The sequence below is a fragment of the Saimiri boliviensis genome, chromosome 3, assembly GCF_048565385.1.
Source record: "Saimiri boliviensis isolate mSaiBol1 chromosome 3, mSaiBol1.pri, whole genome shotgun sequence".
NCBI classification, from domain to species: Eukaryota; Metazoa; Chordata; class Mammalia; order Primates; family Cebidae; genus Saimiri; species Saimiri boliviensis.
In genome coordinates, this window is record NC_133451.1 from 4,728,404 (window position 1) to 4,753,100 (window position 24,697).

General features: G+C 56.5%; 1 protein-coding gene across 19 annotated transcripts in view; it reads left to right on the forward strand.

The window, feature by feature from the left end:
• The window catches only part of ABLIM2 (actin binding LIM protein family member 2), a 189,127-nt gene that overhangs the window by 49,966 nt on the left and 114,464 nt on the right, over positions 1–24,697 (forward strand). For all 19 annotated transcript variants that reach the window (XR_012516799.1, XR_012516803.1, XR_012516800.1 and 16 more), the window contains exons 2-4: positions 1,276–1,419; positions 11,523–11,706; positions 18,787–18,902. Coding sequence is in view for 14 of the 19 variants with exons in the window: in XM_074395839.1 (XP_074251940.1) it covers positions 1,276–1,419; positions 11,523–11,706; positions 18,787–18,902 (444 nt within the window). In the remaining 5 variants the exon portion in view is untranslated. The remainder of the gene's footprint in view (positions 1–1,275; positions 1,420–11,522; positions 11,707–18,786; positions 18,903–24,697) is intronic.

Genomic DNA, 24,697 nt, shown 5'->3' on the forward strand with positions numbered 1-24,697 from the left:
CTTGCCAAGCAGCTGCTCCTCTCCGCCAGCCCCCAGGACCCACTGCCTGGGTTCTGCCCGGGTCCTGTGCGGCCAGCTCTGTGCCTGGTGGGGCTCCACGCCCAGCTCCCACACCTCCGTCTACCAACTCCTCCTCAAGCTTCAAAGTGATGCCCACCTGGCCGCCTGGTGGTCACTGTTGCTCACCTGGCCGTCCCTAATGGCCACGGGGAGCCCCTGGAAGGGCAGGCCTGAGGCTTCTGTGCCGTGGCCCCTTTCCTGGGCCCTGGTCTCTGTAGATGCTTTGGGAGAGTGGGGATGAGGGGTGTGTCACCCTGCCCGGTCCCCGGGAGCCCCACAGTCAGGCCCTATGACCATCCATCCTGACCTGTCCATCCAGCTGGCTACTCCTTAAACAGCCTGTACGGTGGTGGCTTTAAGGGGGCTTTAAGGGAATAGCAGCAATATTCAGCTCCACATCCCAGGACCCAGAGGAAATTTGAAGTGAGCTCCCCTGAGGACCATGGCTGCTGTACTTGCAGAAGAGAGGATGCTGGTTCCTGCTGCTGAGGGTTACTGAGCTCACAGAGGGCTGCCTTCCCCCGAGACCCCAGAGGGCAAGGCTGTGCCAGGTGAAGGCAGCAGTGGTTGGATCATCTTTCAGGTTGGGGGGGGATGATGGCCTCATTGCCACAGGTGTGTGTGCGGATGGGGCTCGGGCCCCTCACTGCATGGAGCTACGTTAGACAGGAGCCCACACTAGGGGTTGACCAGATGGCCTTAGCCCTCTGACCCCTCACCTCTGTAATCTTACACTTGTGGGTCCCCAGGCAAAAGGAAACGACAGACTGTCCCTGCTGCTCTGCGGGCATGTGCTGGTGGACGTGGGGCTGCTGGGAGTGTCTGCTCTTTGTCCTCACACCCTGCTCTGCTCACCTTCATGCTTCACACGTCCAACCCTCCCCCCCCCTTTTTTTTTTTTTGAGACAGAATCTTGCTATGTCACCCAGGCTGGAGTGCAATGCCTAGATCTTGGCTCACTGCAGCCTCCCTGTCCCAAGCAATTCTCTTGCCTCAGCCTCCTGAGTAGCTGGGATTATAGGCATCTGCCATCATGCCAGGTTAATTTTGGTAATTTTAGTATAGACGGGGTTTCACCATATTGGCCATGACTCGAACTCCTGACCTTGTGATCTGCCCGTCTCGGCCTCCCAAAGTGCTGGGATCACAGGCGTGAGCCACCCACCGCGTGGCTATATCCATCCTTTAACACCGCTCTTCTCTCTCTCCTGACAGTGTCGCAGCCCCAGGCTGCTCCCAGCCCCCTGGAGAAGTCGCCCAGCACGGCCATCCTGTGCAACACGTGCGGGAATGTGTGCAAGGGCGAGGTGCTGCGGGTGCAGAACAAGTACTTCCACATCAAGTGCTTCGTCTGCAAAGGTGAGAGGCCCTGCTCCCCACAGTGCGGCCCCACCCCGGCAGCCTGGCCCCGCCCCCCGCAGTGTGGCCCCACCCCGGCAGCCTGGCCCCGCCCCCTGTGGTGTGACCCCACCCCCGGCAGCCTGGCCCCGCCCCCACAGTGTGGCCCCACCCCGGCAGCCTGGCCCCACCCCCCGCAGTGTGGCCCCACCCCGGCAGCCTGGCCCCGCCCCCCGCAGTGTGGCCCCGCCCCCGGCAGCCTGGCCCCGCCCCCCGCAGTGTGGCCCCACCCCCGGCAGCCTGGCCCCGCCCCCTGCGGTGTGGCCCCGCCCCCTGCAGCGTGGTCCTTCAAACAGGCCTCCCAGTGGCAATCCCAGGTCCTCAGAGTGTCCCTGGGAAGCTCCGCTTAGGCCTGGGATATCGGAGAACACTCCAGGGACAGAGTCTTCATAGGACAGCATGATCTTTTCAACATAGCCCTTGTCACTTGCGGGTGTGATGGAGAAATCGCCGGAGTGGGGAGGGTCACGGGATGAGGGTCCAGGTCCCCAGGGGTGTCCTCGTGTGGCCACACCCAGCCTCAGAGAATTCTGGTCCTGTGGCCAGAGCAAGGCGGCCACCTGGGCCCCGTAGCCACACAGGTAAATGGTCAGGGTCAGCCACACGAACTCAGCAGTGGGGGGAACACGGGACCTTTGCTGGACCACAGGCACGCGGGCGCCCCCACCCGAAGCAGCACCGAGCACATTACCCGTATTCCAGATGAAAATCACTTCCATTTCTCTATGATTGTAAAACAATAATGTAAATCATCTACTAAATTCCAATAATACTGAAAAGATGAGGAAAAAGTAAAACAACGAAAAAATCACGTGAGGCCCCGCCAGCCGAGATGGCCCGTGCCAGAGTCTCCCTCCAGCCTGTTCTCACTTCCTGTACAAAGATAGCTCATGTGCCGTTGCTAATTTTCTAAAAACAGATTAAAAATAGCACTGGGGGAAGGGATGTGCAAATCAAACCAGTTTGATGGTTGTTGACCCGAGGAGTTTGCAGTCTTAAAGGAACTGCATTAGGGACATTGCAAATCCCTGCTGCGGAGCGCGGCCCGGTTCATGCCTGCCTTCTGCAGGTTTGCTATGACAGCCCCCTGGGCCATTTGGAGATTCACAGTCCCTTAACCATGATGACCCTCCGTGAAACCCAGTGCGCTGACTGCTTGCTTTTTTCTGGGCAAAGAAAATTAGGAAATGTGCTACAGCAGATAATGTAGTGTCATGATTTTCATCAGACGTCTGGCGGCCCCGTCCAATGGTTGCGGGCTGCAATCATCTGCTCCACCAAGGGTCTAGGAGGCCCCGCTGTGCGCCGGGCTCTGGAAAGTTCTAAGGACCAAGAAGGTGCAAGCTTTCGTTTGTTCACTGTCACTGTCTGGTGAGGGAGATGATGATGGATAAGGTGTGTGATACGATTTGAAAAGATGACTTTTTATAGTGAAAACCAAGCACGTGTGTGTAGGGGGTACCCAGAGGGAAGGATTTAGAAGATGCCAGAGAGGACTTTGCAGGGGAGGTGGTGTGCTGGCTGGAACCTCCAGACAGTGGAGATCTGCCTGCCAGAAGCAAGGCCACTCCAGACACAGGGGAATCCTCCCGGCGCCAGCAGCCCGGCGGGGACATGTGACTGCGTCTCAGAGAGGGGAACACTGAGGTCTGGAGGCACTGGGAGCTTGCCCGGCCTGTCTGCAGCTCCTGGGCCAGGGTCTTCCCTCCTGGGTTTCTGTGGAGGCGCCTTGAGGGTCTCCGGGTGTGGGGGGAGCAGGAGGGCAGCAGGTGGTGTCTCCCGCCCTGCCCACTGTGTGTGCAGGCGCTGTGTAAAGACTGTGTGTGTAGAGTCCTGCTGCTTGGAAAGGAAACTTGAAAACCACCGGCCTAGACTGTCCCACTGCTAAAGGGGGAACATCTAAGAAACGACCTGGCTGGCCCTGGAGGAGGTCAGAGTCCACAGCGAGGCCCATGGGGCCCTGCAGGGGGGGTCGGTGACTCAGGGAAGCTGCTGAGTCCAGCCAGCTCTCCACTGGCCCCGGGACCCCAAGGGGGCTGCACCGTTTCCGGCAGGAGTGGGAGTGCCCTGGATCCCTCCGGCTGAGGCAGACCTCAGCCCCGCCCTTCAGAGATGCTGAGACTCTCCGTCCAAGGATGTGGGTGACTATCGGGGACATCACTGGGACCTCCTGACACCCCAAGAATCACATGGCTCCAGGGGTCCCCTGTATATCTATAGCCTGGCTTGGCCCCCAGTGAAGTCTCCCCACGGCACCCTGATGTCCCGGGTACCCCATGACCACTGCCCTGACAAAGGCAGCAGGAAGCCGAGTCCTCATATGTGGGGACCCAGGGACACCCCCAGCACGGCAGCTCTGGGGACTGCTTTGGAAGAATGGCGACATGAACAACACACTCTCTGGCACATGCTGGGAAGGATTTGTCTTCTGGGAGTGGGTGACAAGCTGTGAGTGTGAGCATGGCTGGCCTTCAGCCTCACGCATTAATGTAAACAAGCAGGTAGTCTGCCTTCCTGAGCCCCAGGATCCCCACTCCCCTGGGAGAAGGGGTGGCCACCGCCCTGGCCTTTCTCTCCCTGCAGCTGGTAGATTTCATGCTTTTCATTAGGGCTTTCCAGGGCATCGTGGGATTTGTCTGGTCTAATGTTTTCTCCATAAAAATACATTTGCCACATTTCTGAAAAGCAAAATCCATTAGAAGGCTCTTTTTAAAAGCCTATTTTAAAAGACAAAGGGAAAGCTTACACTTTATTTGAAAGGATTTCTGTAAGCACAGACCTTGGGCATGCATCAGATCCCAGAGTCAAGTTCGTTACCTCCTGTGACCCAGAAGCTTCATGGGTGGTGGGGGCTGTCCCACGTCCCCCTCCCCTGTCTCCTCCAGTGGATGTGGGTATAACCCTGACCTCTTCCTTGGCAGCTACAGGCGGTGGGACAAGACAGTGTCAGTGGCAGGCTGGGCCAGGGCCGGGGACACGCCCTCCATCACTGAGATGATTAATGACCATGGGCTCCGGCAGTGGCAGGGGTCTGAGGGCAGGCCCAGTGCCAAGATCCAGCACATACACCCACAGCTGGTCAGAGTCTCACTCTGTGCCAGGCACCTGTGCCAGGCCTGTTGGCTCTGCAGATACAGGAGCCAGGGCGGTGGCCACCCCTTCCCCTAGGAAAGCTCTGTCGTCAGTGTGGGGCCCTGTGCTTCTCCTTCGGGAGAACAGCACGTAGTAACTAAGATTTCCCTCGCGCTTTCCAATGAACGGCACTTGCTTAACATCAGGACCGCCCCGTCTGGGGTTAATCTCTCCAGGCTCTCCTGAGAATGCCGCTTATGAATCACTGAGGGTACTTTGGGATGAATGAAAAGAAGACCCAACTCATAAATATCCATCATGGACGTTTATCATCCTAACATGAAGTCTGGGGGTAGACACACAGCCCTACCCCAGGGTTGGCTAATTAAACAACTCACCGGGGTCATCACAGATGCCCAAACGCTCCCTCTCCCACACTGCACCCTGTTCATGTCAGCAGTGCCTCTCCTCATGGTCTCAGGTGGCTGCCTCTGCTCCAACACCTCTCCTCATGGTCTCAGATGGCTGCCTCTGCTCCAACATCACACCTCTCCTCATGGTCTCAGATGGCTGCCTCTGCTCCAACATCACACCTCTCCTCATGGTCTCGGGTGGCTGCCTGTGCTCCAACATCACACCTCTCCTCATGGTCTCAGGTGGCTGCCTCTGCTCCAACATCACACTCACAGCATGGCATCCAGCCTGGAGATGTGCGCAGGGAAAGGCCCTCTCCTGGTATAACCCTCCCTCTCATTAGGGAGGAGAGCCCTTTCCCTGAAGGCTTTCCCCAAAGACTCCTCATATGACTCACTGGCCAGAACTCTGTCAAACATTTACCCCCATTGACAACGAGGAACAGGAGGGTGATGACTGACTCAGCCCAGCCATGGCCACCCTTGGTAGGCACGTCACCAGGTGAGCCAAAGCAGGGTCTGTTATCAGGGAAGACGATTGTGTCACAACCCAATTCTGATTCGAGAGGTCCCACTGTGTTGGGTTCCTACTACCCAGGCACTTACTTGTGCCTCAGTTTACCAGGGAAAATCTGTGAAAGAAATTGTATGATTATCCTCTTGTCTATGGCTGCCCCAGGCTTGGGGATTCAAATTCCACCTCTGTCACCCACAGCTCATGTGGATCTTAGGCAGGTGTCTCAACCCAGGTTTTCTAAGTAAAAGTCATTTGACAACTATTTACTGAGCACCTACTACGTGCTAGGCACTGTTCAGGGTGTTGGGGAGGTAGCCGTGAACAAAACAGACATCCTGTCCTCACAGGGACCGGGTCTAATGCAAGGAGGCAGACGACAAACACAATAAAGAATAAAAAAGCAAATTTCATCGTATGCTGGAAAGTGGTCCCTGCTAGGGAAGGAAAGATGCAAACTGGGTGGTCAGGGTGGGCCTCACGGAGGAGGTGATCTTCGGGCAAAGCCTGGAAAGGGGTGAGGGAGTTAGTCATTCACTCATGTGAGGGAAGGGCGTTCCCACCAGAGGAACAGCCACGGCAGAGCCTAAAGCAGGCAGGTTTGGGAACAGCAGGAGGCCCATGTGGCTGGAGCAGAACGACAAAGGGAATAAGAAAGGGTGAGCCTCTATGTCCCTGTGAGGACCGTGGCTTTGACGCCAGCGAGGAAGTGCAGAGGGTCTTGCTCCGACCTTATAGGTTTCAATGGATGACTGGGCGCTCGTTGGCGAGGGAGGCCAGCACAGGAGTCAGGAGGAGGCCAGAGGCAGGAGCAGGTGCCCAGGCTGGAGCCGACAGTGGCTGGGATGCGGGGTGTGACGGTGTCTGATTCTGGATGCCTTTGAGATCCAGCTGGCCCTGTCCTTACCCTACAAATGCGAACGCATGTTGAACATAAATACGTCAAACCCGCAGCACGGAGCGCCTGGAGAAACTAATCTGGGTCACCCGGCCTTGGAAGGGTGGCTGAGTTCTGTGCTTTGGGAATATGTTGTTTTCACCGCGGTCTGTCGTCTCCCTCCTCGGAATGCCCAGGGACACGGCAGCAGTGAAAAGACGAAGCCATACCCACATGTACCCTCGGGAAGGCAGGCATCTTCTGGTCCTGTTAGAAGCAGGACTGAGCAAGTCCACAATCTTAGCAGGAGCCAAGAAAATAGGCAGGGAGGGAAGGACGCGTATCCGGGAGGAGAGCCGTGAGCTGCGCGGGTAAGGCGGGTGGCATTGTCCTTGCGGACACTTCCATCTGGGACTATAAGTAGCCACCTGTTCTAGGCAGGCTGGGAGGAATGAAGGAGTGGTGTGAGATGCCTGCACATGCACTTCCGGAGCATTCCAGGCGTTTATGAGAAACAGCCATGGGCCTCCAGCCTCAAAGGGAAGCTTCAGATGGGTGGGCCCCGGCCCCGGCTCAGGGCGCTCCTTGTTCCGCACAGCCTGAGACTCTCAGGGTGCCAGGAGTGTCAGGATCACATGGCAAGGTTGTGAAAGTCCCGCAGGAGGAATCTCCGATGACATCCTCCCTGTTGTTCACGGAAGGGGCCCCTGAGCCAGGCTGGGCCAAGACTCGGCACTGCGGTGACCGCCTGGCCCTGGAGCCCTCGCCCAGGTTCAGGCTCACTCACGCGCCCCGGGGTTCTCTGTTTTCTGTGTGTTTTGATGTGAATCCGCGTCTCCTTCCACTCACCAATGTAGAGCAATAGAGAGCAGCGGTGGACAGCACCCTGGATGGTACCGCTTGGATCTGGGCGTATATTCCTCCTGGTCTTCCCTTTGTCTGAGTCTCTTTAAAATTCGAAGGTGCCGTACGCCTGATTCGTTCACTTCAGTTAGCACGTGGGCACTTTCCTCACTATACTTCAACATTCGTCAACATTCACGTCAATAACCTCCCAAATTCCTTCAAGCGCACGCCCCACAGTAAACTCAGTCGTCACTGCTGCGCTGGTGGGTGCTGACATCATTTCCAGCCGGACGCTGGGCTAATCGGCTTTTGAGACCTCACCCCATTGGCTTCTCACAGCCACCACGCAAGACTGGTATTGCTAACCCTATTCTACACATGAGGACTCTGAGGTTCAGAGAGGGCAAGTAACTATGCCAAGGTCACACAGCTGGGAAATGGTAGGAGCGAGGACTCAAGCTCAGGCTGCCTGACACTAAAGCCCAGGCATCTATAGGTGACATCTATGGCATTTTATTGTCCCCATAATGCAGGGAATTGTGGCAGTCATGGTCATTGCCTTGATATGGATCCCAGGAGAGGGACTGCTGGGTCAAAGGGCGACAACAGGTTTCACATTCCTTCGCGTCAGTGCCACATGGTATTCCAGAAGGTGGTGCTGATTCACATTTCTCCCCGCCTGCCTGCCACCATCTCCTGCCTGTTTCTCGTAAATGACCGCAGCGTGTGCCCGAAGGATGGTGCTCCCATGCCCCCACCTGCCCTGCCGCCCCCCAGTGTCTGTGCTAATTTGATAAATTGCAAAATGCAATATAAGAACAATGTGTTGTGTCCATAAGGATTTCTAAAATGACCAGGGGACTTGAACGTGTTATTTTTAGCAGACAGAGGTCTGGGATCTAACCACCTTGCGGTGACCTTGGCATACTCAGGACAGCTAGAATCTGACCAGCAACTTCCCAGGTAACAGCTGGGGCTGGACATGCTCACTTGCCCGGTGCTCCTGGGAGGGGCCTCACGGCGCTGGAGTGGGGTGCCAGAGCCACTGCCCCTGTTTCTCCTTCAAGCCACAGCCCACGCCGTCTCATCTGTATGCATAGAGAAATAGACAAATGCAGAGCGGTGAGAGCCGTCAGTGCCAGGAGCCCGATCGCTGCCCAGCTGCTCCCTCGGTGCAGTCGGCGTTGATATCAGAATGCTAGAGCTCTCCAAAGTGAGGCCCCAGAGCAGGTGTCCCTAAACTAAGGCCTGCGGACGCATGCGGCCCCCTGAGGCCATTTATCCGGCCCCCCGCCGCACTTCAGGAAGGGGCACCTCTTTCATTGGTGGTCAATGAGAGGAGGACAGCATGTGGCGGCCCTCCAACGGTCTGAGGGACAGTGAACTGGCCCCCTGTGTAAAAAGTTTGGGGACGCCTGCCCCAGAGTCTCTGCCCCTCCACAGTCGGGATGCATTTGCTTGGTCTACCCTATGGTGCAAGATCAGACAAAGCGTTTTCACCCTCAGCCCGGATTTCATGCTGGGTTTTCATGAGCCAGAACGTGCGTGCAGAGCGCGGGTGCCCTGGCCCGAGGCTGAGGCCCACCTGTCTGGAGCTTCCCTTTGATGCTGGGAGCCCTTGGCTGTTTCTCATAAATGATCCAGAACACCTGGGAGGAGTGAGTGCAGGCATCTTACACCTTTCCCTCTTCCCTCCCAGACCGCCCAGACTGGGTTTCATTCTGGGTTTTCATTCGCACATTGAGACAAAACAGAGTCAGCATCTCCGGCCGTTACAGCAGCAGCCAGGGACTCGACGCTGGGCCAGGCAGGACTCAGGTCTCGCGTCGCACTGGCTCACGGGATGCTCTCTGTGCTGCCGTGTGCCCCTCTGACACAGGTTCTGTGTCCTAGATGAGGACAAGAAGGCCCAGAGAGGTTAAGGAGCTTGTCCAGGGACACACAGCACACTATGTGGGTGGAGCTGGGATTCGAACCCGGGCAGCTCCGGCGTCTGGAATCTAAGCTGCTCCGTTTAGGTCTCACCATATCAGAAGAGCGAACTTCTCTTTGGAGAAACGGAGACAACTAAATCCCAGAATAAAAGCTTTCCAGCCACACTGCTGCTTCCAGCTGGTTTGCCCCTAGAGTACCGTCAAGGGTTTTTTAGGCAGATATTGAGGGTCTTGCTTTGGCCTCGATATCCCACTGGATGCCCTCCAAACGTCAGAGGCACCCATATTTACAATATGCAGAAACAGCATCCTTTGCAAGCAGTTCACATGGTGATGAAAACTTTTAGATGTCAGCTTTAAATTGATGAGGGCAACATGGTTTCTCAAAGCCCCTCCTCGGTGGCTGGGAGCTGCATTGACCCAGCAGGCGGGACCCAGCACTGACCAGGCCAGTGGGGCTGGGGCGGCAGGGGCTTCTTCTGTGACTCCAGCAGGGAGGGCCTGGGGCCAGCCGGGTTGTGGGAGGCTGTGGGCTGCTCACTCTGAAACCACGCGTGGCTCCCACGTTGCCCTGGCACTGGAGGGGAGCTTACGGGAGGAATGCACTCGTGTCTCAGGACGCAGATTGGGGGCCTCTGAGCTGGTGGTGCTGAGCGGGAGTGCTCCCTTCCCCACCTGGCAGAGGTCCCTCACCCCTCCACGGAGCTCCGGGCTTCAGCGTCCTGGGGCAGGTGTCTTTGGGAAAAGAGACGAAGAGCTTCCCTTTCAGGAATCCACAGGCCCTCTCCTCCTGCAGGGTCGGGATTCCAGACGTCGTCCATGCTGTGGGGAGACATGGGGACGTGGAGACACAGAGGAGTGGGGGAGGGCCCGGGAAGCCTCGGGGCGGACTGGAGGGACTGACCGCAAGGACACGATCCGTCCTCCCAGGGACCTCCGCCCCAGCACGGGGGCTAGCACACAGTAGGTGACCAGGCGTTAGCCCCTTCCTGATCTGGATGCCCAGTGCTGGGAACAGCCCACTGAGGACAGGAAGGGCCCAGGGGCCGTCCCTGGTGGGGTCATGGAGGCTGGGGGCCCCCTAGTGAGGGTGGGAGGCTGGGCAGCCCCTCGGGGGAGCCCAGTTCTTGTCCCGCTCAGCGCCCTTTGCCCAGCTTCTGTTAGGAAAGTCCACTCAACGCCAGGCCAGGGCCAGAGCTGGATGGAGCCTGTCCCAGGAGCCCGGCCCCCTAGAGTAGAGCGAGCTGCCCCGAGCGTGTGCCAGAGTTGCCCCGAGCGTGTGCCGAAGCTGCCCCGAGCGTGTGCCAGAGTTGCCCCGAGCGTGTGCCGAAGCTGCCCCGAGCGTGTGCCAGAGTTGCCCCGAGCGTGTGCCGAAGCTGCCCCGAGCGTGAGCCGAAGCTGCCCCGAGCGTGAGCCGAAGCTGCCCCGAGCGTGAGCCGAAGCTGCCCCGAGCGTGAGCCGAAGCTGCCCCGAGCGTGTGCCGAAGCTGCCCCGAGCGTGTGCCGAGGGCTGCCCCGAGCGTGGGCCGAAGCTGCCCCGAGCGTGTGCCGAGGGCTGCCCCGAGCGTGGGCCGAAGCTGCCCCGAGCGTGTGCCGAGAGCTGCCCCGAGCGTGTGTCGCCCCGAGCGTGTGCCGAGGGCTGCCCCGATCGTGTGCTGAAGCTGCCCCGAGCGTGTGCCGCAGCTGCCCCGAGCGTGAGCCGAGAGCTGCCCCGATTGTGTGCCGAGAGCTGCCCCGAGCGTGTGTCGAGAGCTGCCCCGAGCGTTTGTCGCCCCGAGCGTGAGCCGAGGGCTGCCCCGAGCGTGTGCCGAAGCTGCCCCGAGCGTGAGCCGAGAGCTGCCCCGAGCGTGTGCCGAAGCTGCCCCGAGCGTGTGCCGAGGGCTGCCCCGAGCATGTGCCGAAGCTGCCCCGAGCGTGTGTCGCCCCGAGCGTGTGCCGAAGCTGCCCCGAGCGTGTGCCGAGAGCTGCCCCGAGCGTGTGCCGAGAGCTGCCCCGAGCGTGAGCCGAAGCTGCCCCGAGCATGAGCCGAGAGCTGCCCCGATCGTGTGCCGAGAGCTGCCCCGAGCGTGTGCCGAAGCTGCCCCGAGCGTGTGCCGAGAGCTGCCCCGAGCGTGTGCCGAGAGCTGCCCCGAGCGTGTGCCGAAGCTGCCCCGAGCGTGTGCCGAGAGCTGCCCCGAGCGTGTGCCGAAGCTGCCCCGAGCGTGTGTCGCCCCGAGCGTGAGCCGAAGCTGCCCCGAGCGTGTGCCGAAGCTGCCCCGAGCGTGTGCCGAAGCTGCCCCGAGCGTGTGCCGAGGCCTCGCGGCCCGTGTCGGGTGGTGGTGTGCTCGTGGACCGGGTCCACCCGGGGCCTGGGTGGGGACACGGAGCTGGTCCCCTCTGCCGCTGACGCCGCCCGCCCGTCCTCCCCAGCGTGCGGCTGCGACCTGGCGGAGGGCGGCTTCTTCGTGCGGCAGGGCGAGTACATCTGCACGCGGGACTACCAGAGGCTCTACGGCACCCGTTGCTTCAGCTGCGACCAGTTCATCGAGGGCGAGGTGGTGTCGGCGCTGGGCAAGACCTACCACCCCGACTGCTTCGTGTGCGCCGTGTGCCGGTGAGTCCCCGCCTCCGGGCCCTCCTCCTTCCCGCCCTCCCTTCCTTTCTTCTTCCCGCCCCCTCCTGTGACCCGCCCCCTCCTCGCAGGGAGCTGCGCCGGGGCGGGCTGGGCCGCTCCTCTCTGGGTCTGCTGCCTGGCACCGAGCACGCGTGCAGCGAGGGCTGGCTGCGGAGACGGGGTCGAGGCCAGTTCGAGACCAGCCTGTGTGACATAGCGGGCCCGTGCGTCCTGGGCTGGGCAGGGAGGTCCCCCAGGCAGCCTTCCCACGCGGTCCCTGCCTCCCCCTTCCCTCCGCAGCCCCCGACTCGTTCCTCCCACAGGAAATGTTCTGTTTCCAGAAAACAAAGAATGAAAACAGGAAAGCAGCGTTCTTTTCTGTCCTGCACTCCCTGCCTCGCCACACCCAGCTTGCAGGGGCGTTTTCAATGTTGTTTCCAAAGCAGCTCCCCGTGGTTACAGCGTGTGCCCGAGACAGAAATGGAACCTTTGTCAGAGGATGCGGAGGACAAGAGGGGACCAGGACAAGGAGTATTTCCAGGGAGGGAGATACCCTAGGGAGTGTGTCGTCATGGCATGACCTGGGTCAGACCTCTCCCAGGGATTATCTGCCTGCTTGCTTTTTGTGTACGTAGCTTAGAGATGGGGGTTACCATCTCACAGTTGCTGTGAGATCGCCTCTGGTTACTCTATTATTTTACAAATAATAACAGACAACCCTGGTCGTGTTGGAGTCACTGGGACTGGACTTGCCCGGCCACCATCAACAACTAGGAAACTGGACAAAACATACGAAACAACCGTTTCCAGAACGTGGAGCTCAGAACTAAGAGGAGGAAACAGGGAGGCGAGGCCTGTGATTGCTCAGCTTCCTTCCTGGAGGCAGTTCTGGAAGGATAGCCTGGCGTTGGGGGTGAGACCCGAGGAGACCGTGGCATCGTCCCGAGCCAGGAGACAGTGACCAGAAAGGAAGGCTCAGCTGGAGTTTGGTGGGCAGAAGCCCAGAGGGATGGGGGCACTGTAGAGCAGGAGCGCCCATCTACACAGGGCCTGGGAGTCTTTGACCACATAGGAAGCCCTGTGATCGTAGAGGAATTTCACACAGTGGGGCAGAGAATGACCAGGTTGCTGCAAGCGAAACAATTCCTGGATTTGGGAAACAGCTGAGTCCTGTCCAGGGCAGAGATCCCTTGTTGAATGCCAGGGCATGCAGTGTGGACACCAAAGAGACAGGCCTTATCCAGAGGACAGAACAGCCCTGGAGTGAGGGCTACAGTGAACCTGCTCTACCAAAGTACGCATGATCCTCAGAAAGATCATGCCGGCTGGGCACGGAGGCTCACACCCATAATCCAGCACCTTGGGAGGCCAAGGTAGGAGGATCACTTGAGACCAGGATTGGGGACCAGCTTGGGAAACATAAAGAGACCCCATATCTATTGTTTAAATTGATATTTTTTTTAAGTCATACTGATCTGCAAATAAAATGCCTGCCAGAGCAAAGCCCAACACTTTTCACAAGATTTTTAAAAATCCAGCCTACAACAATATAAAATTTATAAGTGTTAAATAGCCAATCAAAAATTGCTAGTGACGACTGGGCATGGCAGCTCATGTCTATAATCCATCCACTTTGGGAGGCCAAGATGGGAAGATCACTTGAGGCTGGGAGTTCAAGATCAGCCTGTATGACATAGCAAGACCCTGTCTGTACAAAATACTTAAAAATTAGCCTGGCATGGTGGTGCATGCCTGTAGTCTCAGGTACCTGAGAGGCTGAGTTGAAAGGATTGCTTGAGCCCAGGATTTTGAGGCTGCAGTGAGCTATGTTTACATCACTGTTCTCCGGCCTGGGTAATAGAGCAAGACCCTGAAAAAAAAGAAAGAAAGAGAGAGAGAATGAAAAGAAAGAAAGAGGGCCGGGCGCGGTGGCTCAAGCCTGTAATCCCAGCACTTTGGGAGGCCGAGGCGGGTGGATCACGAGGTTGAGAGATTGAGACCATCCTGGTCAACATGGTGAAACCCCGTCTCTACTAAAAATACAAAAAAATTAGCTGGGCATGGTGGCACGTGCCTGTAATCCCAGCTACTCAGGAGGCTGAGGCAGGAGAATTGCCTGAACCCAGGAGGCGGAGGTTGCGCTGAGCCGAGATCACGCCATTGCACTCCAGCCTGGGTAACAAGAGCGAAACTCCGTCTCAAAAAAAAAAAAAAAAGAGAGAAAGAAAAGAAAGAAAAAGAAAGAAAGAAAAGAAAGAGAAGGAAGGCAGGAAAGAGAAAGAAATTACTAGTTGTATTAGGTTGTTGCCAAAGTAATTGTGAATTTTGTCATTAAAAGTAATAGTAAAGGGCTGAGCACAGTGGCTCTCACCTGTAATCCCAGCGCCTTAGGAGCCTGAGGTGGGTGAATTGCTTGAGGTCAGGAGTTCAAGACTAGCCTGACCAACATGGTGAAACCCTATCTCTACTAAAAATACAAAAATTAGCTGGGTGTGGTGGCGCACGCCTGTAGTCCCAGCTACTTGGGAGACTGAGGCAGGAGAATTACTTGAACCTGGAAGGCAGATATTGCAGTGAGCCAACATCAGGCCTCTGCACTCCAGCCTGAGTGACCAAGCAAGACTCCGTCTCAAAATAAATAAATAAATAAATAAATAAAAAATAAAAAATTAATAGTAAAAAGCAGCAACCTAATAAAAGGAAACTAGAAAATGTGACCCCAAGCCAGAAGAAAAGTCAGTAGCAATAGGCCCAGAAATGACTGGAATGGTGAAATGAGCAGGTAATGACTTTAAAATAGCTACTGTAAATATAAGTATTTTAAGGAAATGTGAACATAAATAGGAGAGTTATGGAAAATATAAAAAGAAACTACTGGTGTGCCTGTAGAAATTAAAAATATAGTGGCCGAAGAGGAAAATCTCCTAAAAGGAATCAGCAGTAGATTGGGTATTTCAGAAGAAAATGTCAGTAAACTTGAAGGCACAGCAAGAGGAAGAATTTGAACTTAAGCAGAGGGAAAAAAAAGACTGAAAAACACAAAAAGCAGCTCAGTGATCGGTGGGTTTAGGTCTATTTCTCTATCTAGGTGGATGGGGAAGACCAGAAAGTGTTTAAAGAAGTCATAGCTGAACATTGTGCAGACTGGGTGCAAACTGTAAACACACAGATCCAAGAATTTCAATGAACTTCAGACAGAATAAACACATCAAAATCTACCAGCTCTATCATCATCAAATGGCTGAAAACCAGAGCTAAAAAGAAATCTTAAAAGCTGCAAGAGGAAAGAAAATTATTTACAGAGGAACAAACGTATGACTCCAGACTTCTCATCAGAAACTATGTATGCCAGAAAACAGTAGAACCACAGTTCTTAAATGCTGAAAGAAAAATACCTATCAAATGATTCTATACTAAGCACAAAGAGCTTCCAACAGTGAAGGCAAGACTGCTAAAGGGTATAAGACTTCTTTTGTGAGCGATAAGATGGTTCTAAAATTGATTATAGCGATAGTTGCACAAGTCTGAATATGCTAGAAGCCATTTCACATTGCACGTTATATTGTATGTGAATAAAGTAAATGTCAAAACCGTTACTGAGAAACAAAGGCAATACAAAGACGTTTGTAGACACACAAAGCTAAGAGAATTTGTTGCCAGCCAACCCGCACCGAAATAAACTTATAGGAAGTTTTGTGGGCTGAAGGAAACGCAAAACGAGAAACAGCTAGAGCAAGCCATCAGCTGGTGGAGGATGCCTGTGTCCGATGAGGCACAGCTGTGCAAAATGCTTATTATTTACAACTCAATAAGAAGACGACCAAAATTACTGTTAAAAACGGACAAAAGAGGCGGGGCACGATGGCTCATAACTATAATCCCAGCACTTTGGGAGGCTGAGGCGGGCAGATCACTTGGGGTCAGGGGTTCAAGACCAGCCTGGCCAACATGGCAAAACCCCATCTCTACTAAAAAATACAAAAATCAGCCAGGTGTGGCAGTGGATGCCTGTAATCCCAGCTACTCGGGAGGCTGAGGCCGGAGGATCACTTGAATCCAGGAGGTGGAGGTTGCAGTGAGCCCAGATCGTTTGACTTCACTCCAGCCTGGACAACAAAGCAAGACTCCATCAAAAATACATATATACATGTATGTATATGTACAGATGACCAACACCACACATGAAACAATGCTTACCATCATTAGTCACAGGGGTATGAAAATAAAAACTACAAAGAAATGACATTTTACCTCCATCGGAGCAACTACATCTAACAAGTGGACCCTGGCCAGTGCTGGCGAGGATGTGAAGCCAGAGGACCGTCCCTCCGGTGCCGTGGTAAATGCAGCATGGTTCCCACAGCTGCTGTGGAAACCAGTCTGGCCATTTCTGATAAAGTTAAATACACACTTAGCCTCTGATCAGAAAACCCGTCTTATGTATTCACCCAAAAGGGAGGAAAGCATGTGTCCGCGGAGAGGCTTGTTGGCAACTGTGCTTAACAGCTTCATTTGTAACAGCCCCACACTGGAAATGGCCCAAAAGCCCCCAGCAGTGGCATGGAATTCCCATCGGTGGTTTATCCGTGGGGTGGAACACTCATTCCTGAAAGAAAGAAAGGATCAGTAGGGACAGGAGCATGGGTGAATCTCAAACCTGGGACACGGATCCAACACCACAGACAGCGTGTTCTGTGATTCCTCAAAGACAAATCTAATCCATGGTGACGGTGACAGTCAGTGCCTGGGGCCATGGTGACAGTGATGATCCCGGTGCCTGGGGCCACAGTTAGTGCACAGCGTGGTTGTACACAGGCACAGGGGCTTTTTGCAGTGGACGGAATGTTCTGCATCGTGATTGTGGTGGTGGCAGTTACATGGGTGTACATATTTGTCACAGTGCACCTCGATAAAGTTGAGGAAATAAAAGCATAGCTGCCCGAGTCAGCCCCTCCCGGGTCAGGCAATAGGTCACAGCAGGCAGGATGTCCTGTGGGTGAAGGAATGTGTGAATACAGCCCTGGAACGCAGGTGTTCTCAGTACTGTTTTATAGGGGAGAAGCATTTCCGAGAGGTTGAGTCACTTGCTCTGGGTTACGCAGCCAGAGATTTGCTCCAAGTACATCCAGGGATGGGAGGGACTCCCACACAAGATCCCCATGACAGAGAGGCTGCAAGACACCGAGACACAGGGGACAGCAGACCACAGCACTCACACAGGTGGCAACACGGGCGTGGGAGAGCCGCACAGGCTCCCGGGCAGTGGATGGGAGGAGAGGGCCCTGGGCCTAGCTTGCCTGTATTTGTCCTGGGTCCCCAGGAGCAGGCACTGGCCCAGTGGGAGCACAGGATCATACCTGCTGCAGGCACTAGATGCCAGCCACATAGGTGGGGCCTCTGGCAGGCCTTCAGGAGGGCAAGGCATGGTGGTCTCAGCTTCAGGGAGAAGGCCCCGGTGAGAGGCCCCGTTGAGAGGCCAGTCAGGGTCTCAGCAGGAGACAGCAGGCTAAGTGTGGCTTCCTAGGGGAGCTTCAGTCCTTCACTTATTCACCCATTCATTCATTCAACCATGAATTCATGGTACCTTCCCTGAAGAAGACAGATGGAGCCCGACAAAGGTGTTTGAGCAGGGCTTTTTTTTTCTTTTTTTTTTTTTTTTTGATATTGAATCTCACTGTCGCCCAGGCTGGAGTGCAGTGATGCAATCTCTGCTCACTGCAACCTCTGCCTCCCGGGTTCAAGCGATTCTCCTGGCTCACCCTCCTGAGTAGCTGCGACCCCGCCAGGCTCATGTTTGTGTTTTTAGTAGAGACGGGGTTTCACCACATTGGCCAGGTTAGTCTCAAACTCCTGACCTCAAGTGATCCTCCCACCTTAGCCTCCCAAAGTGCTGGGATTACAAGTGTGCGCCACAGTGCCTGGCCAGGAAGGGGCTTTTAAGAGCATCTGTGGACTGACACTTCCACGGGCCTCTTCCTTTAAAGCTCCTGGTTCTCTGGCCAGGCTCAGCTGGGGAAGGGAAGCAGCTGCTGGGAGCTTGGTGGCAGTAGCTGTCGAGGGCAGACACGGCAGCATTTTCAGGCTGTGCTTCTGGCCCGTCTGCCGGTGGCCTGGCCTTCGCTTGCTAGATGCAGCCACCTGAGCCACCCCTCAGTCTCCAAAGACATCCTCGGGGCTGCAGGGGGATGGGCCGGCTCTGCTGTCCCTCACCCGTCCGGCTCTGCTGTCCCTCACCCATCCTTGCTCCAGGCGATGGAGACTTTAAAATGGTGCCAAAAAGCTCAGTAGTCAGGCGAATGCTGTTTTAATGCAATATTTTTAAAAACTGAAATAAATGCAAACAACTCATTTAGAGCAAAATGCCGGAATTTTAAATAAAGACAGAATTCAACTATATAGCGCCTTCCTGTCTGCGAGGTGTGCTTTGAAAGACACTGCCCTCTTAGGAGACCCAAGCCGTTAAATCGTGGAACTTTGAAGCCAGTCAGGTCTTGGTTTGATTCTGGTTCTGACGTTGTCCTAGGAAAAATTACATATCCTCTCTGAACTTCAGTTTCTCACCTATAGAGAAAACATGAAGCAAACACTAAGTTGAGTGACGTGGGTTATTAATGAGGCATGCCTGTACGGCACCTGTCACAATAGCCGGCCCCGGGCACGCAGGAGATGCCCAGTCAGCATGGCTGCTGCCCTTGCTGCTGAGCTGACATGGAGAAGGCCTCCCATGTGGCCGAGAAGGCAGGGTGGGCTGGAGGGGCTGGGGGTCCAGGAAGCCTGGCACGTTGCCGTGTGCCAAGCACGGGGCTGGCCCTTGGCTGGTCCTCACCGCCGCCTTAGGCACAATGACTCTGCCTGTTGGTAGAGATGAGAAAACTGAGGCTCAGATGTCAGTGACCACCTGAGGTCCTGTTGTGAGGGCTCGGCAGTGCCTGAGTGGAGAGGCCCTGCGTCCTCAGCCTGTGGGTGGTACCTCTGCGAGGTCCTGGGGAGACATTGGCCCTGGTTGCCTGCTCTGGGGCAGGGCTCCCCCAGAGAGGAGCTGGAGGTGGGCCTGGCTGGTAATGAGCTCTCTTGTTTCAGGCTGCCCTTCCCCCCCGGGGACCGAGTGACCTTCAATGGGAAGGAATGCATGTGCCAGAAGTGCTCCCTGCCCGTGTCTGTGGGCAGCACTGCGCACCTGTCCCAGGGCCTCCGAAGTAAGTGGGCACTGAGTGGGGGGTGCTGAGTGTGGGGGAGTGCTGAGTGGGGTGGGTGCTGGGTGGATGGGCATGCTAAGTGAGGGGGTGTTGAGTGTGGGTTGCTGAGTGGGGGGTGCTGGGGGTACTGAGTTGGAGGGTGCTGAGTGGGGGTACTGAGTGGGGGGTGCTGAGTGTGGGGGGGTGCTGAGTGGATGGGCATGCTAATTGAGGGGGTGCTGAGTGGGGGGTGCTGGGGGTACTGAGTTGGAGGGTGCTGAGTGGGGGTGCTGAGTGAGGGGTGCTGAGTGGGGGGTGCTGAGTGGGGCATGCTGAACTGGGGGTGCTCAGTGGGGGGTGCTGGGAGTACTGAGGGGTGTGTGCCGAGTGCGGGGTGTGCTGGATAGGGGGGTCTGAGTTGGGGGCGTGGTCTCTGCAGTGCCCAGGAACAGGGCCTGACAGACGAGGACCCAGAGGAGCAGCAGCTGCAGTGACCCGTTATGGATAAATTTGAGGAGGGAGCCAGGGACAGAAGTTTCTGGGGCTCTCGTGCCACCAAGCCTTTGCACTGGCTGTTTCCTCCACCCCATGTGCCGCTGCTGCTTTTGCCCAGCTCTAGCCCACCTCCTCCAGGAAGCCTTCTGGGTCTCCTTCAGGTCCTCTCCCTCAGCATTCACTCCCCTCAGCTCCCCTTTGTTAGTTCCAGGCCACTCGGGACCCCTTTTGGGGAACCCGTAGAAAAGCACTGAGCTCCGGGCTCCAGAGGTCAGGGTCCTTCGGGTTCACTGCTCCACTTCCCAGGAGTGAGTCAGGCCAGGTGTGTATGCAGTGGGGACTCAACAGATGCTTCTCGAATTAGGAAGCAGGAGGTTGTTAGTGTGAAAACACAAATGCCAGCTGAAGTTCAGATGCCAGCTGGGGTTCGCAGGTGTGGGCCCAGGTATCAGCAAGGAGGGGACAGCCAGGTCACCCTTCCCAGCTGGGGTAGCTCTGCCAGGGCATGAGATGGCACACAGGCCCTGGGAGTGGAGCGGCTGCCAGGCACCTGCTGCAGAATCCTGCTCTGAGCACCGTGGTCACTGGGGTGTCCCCAGACAGAGGAGGGGTTTCCACTGATTTCCAGAGTCAGCCTCCTGCCTGCAATTAATTTCGCCTCCTGTGCCCAGCGCCTCCTTCCCCCCCACCTCGCCTGCTGTGCTGAGACCTCCACAGAGGCGATTCCCTTCCAGCCACCCAGGAGTGCAGTGTTGGCTGTGGGCTGGTTATAATTTGACTCTGCGAAATGAGGCAAAGCCTGCATCCCTCGGGAGGCAAGTTCACAGCAGCAGCGGGGGAGAGGGGAGGGCGCTGCTTTGGGGTTTGCTAGGAGAGTCCTCCATTCAAAAATGTCTCTCTAGCTGGGGCCTGGATTCATTGAATTTTTGAGAATTTGCATCACAAACAGTAGTCCTATTACAATTAAATTCAGATCGTCATCAAGAGCTCTATGGCAAATTTTGAAAGGAGATCAGTTTTGAAAAGTTTGTCCAAAGCTTCCTGGGAGCCAAATTCAAAAAGGAAATATGGGCTGGGCTCGGCGATTCACACCTATAATCCCAGCACTTTGGGAGGCCAAGGCAGGAGGATCACTTGAGGCCAGAAGTTCGAGACCAGCCTGGCCAATATGGTGAAACCCCATCTCTAGTAAAAATACAAAAATCATCCGGGTATGGTAGTGCCCACCTGTAATCCAGCTACTCAGGAGACTGAGGCTGGAGAATGGCTTAAACTTGGGAGGCAGAGGTTGCAGTGAGCTGGGATTGCACCACTGTACTCCAGCCTGGGCGACAGAGTGAGACTGTCTCAGAAAAAAAAGGTGGGGGAGGGGATGGACCACAGAATCACTGTTTGAGAATTTTTTTTTTTTTTTTGAAGATTTCAGTACCCTTGGCAGAAAGGTTCTGCCCTCTCCAAATGTAAAGTTTATGTTGAAATATCAAATTTGCATTTTCAAAGAACAAATGCTCCCCTGACCCCTCGACGGCTAGTAACGTAACCTGACCCCTCCCGGTCTGTGCCTCAAAAGCATGAAGCAGCAGTCGGGGCTCCTGTGTGCATGTCTGCAGGCCTCCACTGCAGCCTCCATACATTCCCCGAGCAGCTGTGCCTGGAGGAGCTCTTCTGAGGTGCAGCAGCGCCCTGGACCTGGCAGGGTGGGTGCTCTGGATGCCCAGCATCCATCCAGGAGCGGAAGTGCTGAGGGGTGGGCTGAGGCCTTTCAACTCAAGTGAGCTCGCCCAGCTAGGACCAGATGGCGGTCCCTGTGTAGTCCTGACTGCCATCCAAGGAGGTGGCTGGAGAGACAGGCTGAATTCCAGCAGGTGGCTGTGGAAGGGCGAAGATGCTACGGGTGAGAAGCGAAGGCAAAGACTGACGCCTGTGAAATGTGCTGGGTGCACCCACCTGACCCGTGTGAGTGGGCAGGGCTGCAGCGTGGGGGCGGGGAACGGGAATGGCACCAAGACACCAAAACCAGGTGGCGACTTCCTCCAAAGCCACGCCTTGGTGTGCTTGGTACATCTGGAGGCCATGAGGAGCCATAGATGGTTGTGGAGCGGGGTAGAGCCAAGTCAGTCCAGATCTCAGGAAGCAGCACCGTCTGCCTGGCCAGCTTTCTGGGCCGGGGGGGCAGTAGGGCAGGGCCTCACATGGCTGCCTGTGCAATTGTCCTTCCCTGGGGAGGGAGAGTGGCTGGCTCGTGAGGCAGAGCGCGAGCTTGAGTCCCGCGGCCCTGAGCTTCCGTCTGCTGCCCCAAGCAGGCCACTCAGGAACGAGAAATGCTTTAGGGTGGGCAACCAAGACCCCACATGCCTCAGCTTCCCCACCATGCCCGTTGGGGGGTTCCCCTGTGTCCCTGAAGCTCTGCCCCTTCCCGTGAGGCCCCCAGCTCTCCAGGCCTGACCCACTGCTGGCTGCGAGCCTGTCACAGGACGGCCCTCCCAGAGTGTGAGTGCCATGCCGACCCAGCAGCAGCTCTGAGCCCGGCTACGCTGGGTGGGCACTGCACTCCCCACTGTGCGCTGGGCACAAGAGGTGTCCCCTCTCTGGGCCTTCGATGTGGGTGCGGGTCAGCCAGGGTGTGGGAAAGATGGGCTTGGCACAGAAAAAAGGGACAGCAGGCACCATCCATGAAGAGAAGACCCCGCGGCTACTTCTTGGGTCCGGCTGACCCTGGCTCTTTAGGGCCACCCTCTGGACCTGGGGAGGCCCCACCAGAGTCGGGGACAAAGGGACAGAAAGAGGCGTGGGCAGCCCCAGGGTCCCGGGCCCAAGGATGGGGCTTTGGGGTCCTCCACTCTTCCAGCAATGGGGCTTCACCACCTGGGCTGTGGCACTTGGAGCCCCTGCGTTCTCTGCTCCTGCAAGGGTGGTGCTAAGAGGGTGGGTGCCCCCCCAACCTTGCTGGCTGCCTGGGAAACAGGGGAGCTTGGGGTGAGGCTGGGGGGTAAACCCCAGAGCCCCCACCCCTCCCTGGCTGTGTAGGAAACAGGAGAACCCCTGGCTGCGGCTAGGTGGTAAGCCCAGGATCCTCCCAGGAGCCCCCACCCCTCAGCTGGCCCGTGGCAGGTCTGTGTCCCCGTCTAGTCCTGACCGCAGTGCATTGGGGCTGAACTTGAGTGTGATTCATCTTTCCAAGCAGCTCTTCTTCCTCAGTCCAGGTTCCTAAATGAAACTGCAAGGCACGTTCATGGATTTCCAATCACTTTCAAGTTTTGGAACTCTGTCAGAGTCCTGGTTTCCAAAACCCAATCTCAGATTTAATTTAGAATCTGAGACGCCCCCATACTCCTCCGACTCCTGGTTAGACCTGGGGTGCTGCAGTGGGGGTCTGGCCCCTGTACCCACACCCCCTGAGCGCCCAGCCGAGGCTCCAGGAGGCTGCCTGGCACGTCCTGCCCCACCCCACCTCTACCAAGACCACAACTTGTGGAAGAGGGAGCATTCTGGGGGAAATAGGAAAGTGGATGGTTCTAGGAGGGTCATGCCATTGCTGCTGACGGGCAGTGCCAGCCAAGGTGCACGGGCCTGTGGCCAGCTGACGTTGGGGTGTCCTGAGGCCCCTTCTGCCATGCTAGGGATGTCCTGCTGCTGGCAGCTCTGGTCCACAGGCTGTGTCACACAGCGCTCTGAGCTGCCATGTACAGACCCGCAAAGCGATGTGGGGCCACGGGTGTGTTTAGAACATGAGGATGCGGTTTCCATGGCAACACTCCTTTTGCACCTTGCTCTCATCTCCCGTGTGTACTGCTGATGGGAGAATGAGGGGGCCGAGGCAGGTGTGAGGTTCACTCCCCCCTGCAGCTTGGAGCTCAAGGCGAAGGAAGCTCCTCGGCAAGGGAGGGCACCAGCCAATACGGTAGGAGGCAGAGTGTCGGGGATGCCCACAATGGCATCCCAGAGGGAGCAGGCCTCCTGCGAGGGGGCCGCCTGGCAACAGCCATGGCAGTGAGCGCAGAGGCGGGCCCACCGCACCGGTCACCTGTGTGTGCCTTTATCCACGGATTACACGTGCCCTCACTCCAGGGGCACAGAGAGGTGAAGTGGCTTTCCCAGGTCACAGCCTGTGGGGGGCAGAGTGGGGATCTGACCGCTGCTCTCTGCCGTCCATCCTCTGGCCGCCACGTGGTCCTGTGTGCTGTGCTACCTTGACGTGCAGAGAAGCCAGCAAAGCCTCGGAGCCGGGGACCTCAGCTCCGGCATCATTCATATGCGAGCCCAGGGAGCCCTTTGCTGAAGGTGGCTGTCCTGACAGGACGCTACCCATTAGATGGCTGGAACCCCCTCCAAGTTATGATAATCAAAAGGGGCACCAGACATTGCCAAGTGTCTCTTGGACAAAAGTGCCCCAAGTTGAGAGCCACTGAGGCAGAGCTTTGCAGAATGTGGCCTCATCACTTGCTCGGTTGTGGGAGCCGAGAGGCAAAGCCGGGACTGTGCGCTCTCTGCCTCCGAGAGACACGGGAAGCAGCATGGGGAAGCGGGTGGTTGATGGAGGAGGGTCGCCTCCTGGACTTGAGACAGGTGAAGGTGTCCTCTCACTTTGGCTTTCATTCATCCATCCATCCATCCATCCATTCATTCATTCCCCGAGTGTCTCTCAAGCCCACAGCCTGAGCTGGGCACCCAGGGTCCTGAGATGAGTAAGAAGCCCCGCTTCCCTCGGAGTTTGAATCTGCTCTCTGGCCGTTTTCCAAAGTCGCATGTGAATATGCACAGTGTGGTCACTTAGGAAATCCTGAGCTTGACCAACAGCTTTGTGAGTGTTAGTTTGTTTTAATTGTTAAAAATAATATGACTCAGGTCTCTGCCAGAGAAACTCATGGAGCCATGCCGGAAAGTGGCCTCTGCTGAGCTCTTACCACACAGCAAGCCCACGTGTGGCCTCACCGGTGCTCACTGTCCACCCAGGATGCAGGGCTTGGGGCCAGGTCTTCTGTGTAAATTAACATCAGATCCGGGCAGGCACCAAGTGAGGAGGTGATCTCCCCACCCAACGATGAGGAAATGGGGGCTCCCGCCGGAGGAACATGCTCAGTGTGACCCAGCCTGTAGTGAGGGCCAGGATTTGTACCCAGCGCGTCGGGACACGAGGGGTCCCTGCTTGGGCTGTGAATTACTCAGGGGCTCCTGCAGGCTGCAGGGCCCTGTTTGTCAGTCATCCTTGCCCTGCCTGTCCATCACGGGTTCGAGGCTCTGCCCTGGTCATGCCCCCAACACAACCATACCCTTAAACACACACAGACACAAACACAAACACACAGACACACACTCACATG